The sequence below is a fragment of the Hordeum vulgare genome, chromosome 7H (genome assembly GCF_904849725.1).
Source record: "Hordeum vulgare subsp. vulgare chromosome 7H, MorexV3_pseudomolecules_assembly, whole genome shotgun sequence".
Classification (NCBI taxonomy): Eukaryota; Viridiplantae; Streptophyta; class Magnoliopsida; order Poales; family Poaceae; genus Hordeum; species Hordeum vulgare.
Window position 1 is genome coordinate 519785523 of NC_058524.1, and position 3596 is coordinate 519789118.

Sequence of the window (3596 nt, forward strand, 5' to 3'; positions counted from 1 at the left end):
ACCGCCGCATCCAGGTCAACATTAACCCGGGGGCCAATGGCCAGGACTGACAGAGGACAATGTATGGCATCACGCCTATGACATTAGTTGTTGGAGTGAAATTTGTGTTTGAGTCAATTTATGGGGCCGCGTGACGTGATGATGTGTATGCTAAGCCACTTTTTTGCATGTTATTCCTTAATTCTTTAACTATACAAAAACATGTGAGTCATTACGTAGGCTTTTACACACATTTACTCAAGTTTGATGCCATATTTTTTTATTAATTATCGTATACTAGACATGGACATAGCTGATGCAATTATGAAAGAAGTACACGAGAGTGGATACTTATCATTATATGATTGGAAACCAAATTCAATACATTTTGTGTTCAGTGACAACGAGCGGGCACATTTCAACGACCTCGCACCCCCTCCCTGATCGCTACGCAATTCCCTCGCTAAAGATTATCCATGCTTTTTTCGCTTCAGCGGTTTTCATTCTTTCCCGTCGGAGGTCGCACGCCCTTTCCCCCACCCGCTCGATCTGGATAGAGAGTGGTTGGTACCCATTCGTTCCTTGCGCTAGCCTGAGAAAGAGATAGGGCGGAGAGGAGCTTGGTGGCGGTGACAGCCGTGGAGGAGATAGCAGGAGAAACTGAGCTACGGAGGGACGGAGAGCATCCCTCGGCCATCTGTCTTCCTCGCTTCCTTCAGCCCGCTTGGACGTCTCGGGCGGTAAGGGCTGGTCGCCGCCGCCCGCCACCCGTCGTCGTCGCTGGCCCACTCCACACCCCATATTCCCTGCATCGGTGCCTTCACGACGTGTCCCTCGACGGCTTCCCCTCCCTCCGATGTCTCCATTGGTTCGTCCGCTAATGCCGCCTCTCTCCATTGCATGGAGACATCGAGCTGGATGCCTGGATGTGGAATCCAAGAACACAACGACCTGGAAGCTACCACCCAGCCCACTCATGACAAGGGCCTATAGGAGGACCTCCACCTGGTCCTGTATCATAGCTGACGGCGCCACCCTGGATGCTAATGTCGCACTGGTCTCCTACTACGCCACCGCCCTGTAGGGACAACTGAGGGCCTGTAGGACAGGGATGACCTAACCCTTCATTCGCATGTGTTTAAGATTGAACCGCACCAAGTCATCAGTTGAATTATTAGATGATGTACTCAACTATACCATCTACTTGTAGTTGTCGCACATTGCATATCTTGCCAGAAACAAGACCGTCGTGCTACATGTGCCTTCTCTGAATGTAGTCAATGCAAGTTCTCACGCTGGAAACAAGATCACCATGCAGGTAATATTGCTTGCAAGCATGAATGCAATTTCCCACAGCATGTCAGAGATAATATGCGATTATTCTCAAATAATTATGTGCAGGATATCATGATTCTCCCAAGTGACGCTTCCTGGTTAACGGAGGCCATGAAGATGGAGTTGAGGTTTGACAATGCATATGTACTTCGGAATATGCAGTTCGAATTCTGATGTTGTTCATATGTAGAGCATCATCAAAAGAAGTATGACCAATATGCCACAAAGGCCGGGCATTAAGATAGACACGTTTCTATTGTGAGTGCAAGCCATCATCTATATTTCTTTCACGAAATAAAGTAGAATCTTCACAGCATGGAGCGTTTTATGGATTATGATTTAATGAGTACAGCTAAATTTTCGGTTTCTGCAACTTGTAACAATGAACCTTGATTGTTTTCCGTTGACTTATGTTGAAGCTGGATACAAGAGCCTGAATTCTTATATATGTTTTGTTTTGATTTTAAACTCATGTAGGGAAATAAAAGACAGTCTTTGAACTCTTGATGACAATTATTGCTAAGGCTTGCTACACTGACAAAGTAATTTATTTTTCTTCTGTTTTACTTAGCTCATGATTCAGAGCTTGTATACAATTGATATGTTTCGTGTATAGCTTAGTTAATATTACAACTTTGTATTAGTGTGACACCTTTAATTACATTATTTCAGGGAAGAAATATATTCCAACCGAAGTTGAATTTCATTGTTTTTTGAATAGGTATGTGGCTATCTTTTTTATGTATAATGTATTTTTACTACATCATGTTTATGTACGCAATAAGAAAAATAAATGAATGATTCGTGGCAACGCACGGGCAGTCAACTAGTATTTTAATAAATCAAAATGATTATAAAAAAGATTAAAAACGTGTGGTATTTTTTCTTCCGTTGCAACGCACGGGCCCTTTTGCTAGTACAATAAAATACAAGGAAGACCGGTGGGAGAACAAATAAAACCAAAGAAAAATAAATAAAGGAAACGAAAAAAACAAACTGAGGCGAACCTACATGTCCCGGGTGAATGGGCCGGGCTGCTAGTCGCCGCCAGTAGGCGATTCCTACACGTCCCGGCGGCCTGCGCCGGCCCACCCAGCGCCTTTCCCCTGCCCCAAGGGAACCTCTGCAAACAAAATCCCCCACCCCTACCACGGCCGACGATGTCCTCCGCCCCCGACCCCGCCCCCGACTCCGATCACTGCGACGCCGGAACCATCATGGCCGACGTCCTCTCCAAGGGCCGCGAGTCCTGCTACAAGGTAACCCCGAACCCTATCTCCGCTCCCGCCACCCTCCCCGCTTTCTTTCCCCTCCATTGCCTGACGCAAGCGCTTCGATCCTCCACCTCCAAGGCCCGAGACGCCTTCTACGCGTGCGTGGAGAAGCACGCGGACAAGAAGCCCACCGAGATCGCCACCATGGGGCTCCTCTACCCCGCCGACTGCAAGAAGTCCCGCGCCCAGTACGTCAGCAGCTGCCGCCCCTCCTGGGTAACCATTACAATCCCCATCCACCCATCCCTCCACGATTCGCGTCCCCGCTTTGCTTCTCCTGACGCTTGGTTTCGGTTTCCTTGCCAGGTGAGGCACTTCGACCGGCAGCACTGCGCCAAGAAGCGGGTGCAGAGGCTGCTCGACGGCGACGACGAAGGCCGGGGCCCCATGTCGCTGCCCCAGCCCTACACGTTCAAGCAATAAGCCGCGCTGACGATGGGGCCTGTCCTTTGTACGACCCAAATCTGGCCGAGGTGGTATTGGTTTATGCTCTTTAGTCAGTAAATTGTCGAGATGGATGCTTATCTGCTGCCTAGTATGTTGAAGAAATTGTGAATCTGTGACTTCCTAGCGACCATGACCGCTGTTGTAGTGCTGCCGTTATCATTTGGTGAGAATTTTGTTGCCGTACTGTCTGTAGTCATTAGATGACCTCCTGACTCCTGTCCTTTCATGCTTTGTTTCGATGGATGAAAGTTGAGGTGTGGAATAATATTTTGGAGGGAGGGTTATTGCCAGGCGCCATTTAGAATGCAGCTATAGCAAGTTTTCACCAATTAGTTTGCCATATACTATAAAATTGAGGACAATCTTGCTTGATGCCGTCACAAAGATCACCAAACTGAAAAGTACCATCCAGTGTGTCATGACTCACAACAAACGATGGTAGTCTCCACTTTATGCCACTTTGGGACGGTAGAGCATTTTCTTTTTGTATAACTTTTAAAATGTGTTATTTCTCTCTTTGCAGTGAACCTATATAATTTTCATTTGAGTTATAGAGTGACC

General features: G+C 47.2%; 1 protein-coding gene across 1 annotated transcript; it reads left to right on the plus strand.

Moving 5' to 3' along the window:
- Positions 1–2462: 2462 nt before the first annotated feature.
- Positions 2463–3319, plus strand: LOC123411946. The gene is made up of 3 exons (XM_045104913.1): positions 2463–2573; positions 2667–2804; positions 2895–3319. Exons 1-3 carry the CDS (start codon positions 2475–2477, stop codon positions 3009–3011), a joined length of 354 nt encoding a protein of 117 aa, XP_044960848.1. The 5' UTR covers positions 2463–2474; the 3' UTR covers positions 3012–3319.
- The last annotated feature ends 277 nt before the right edge of the window (positions 3320–3596 follow it).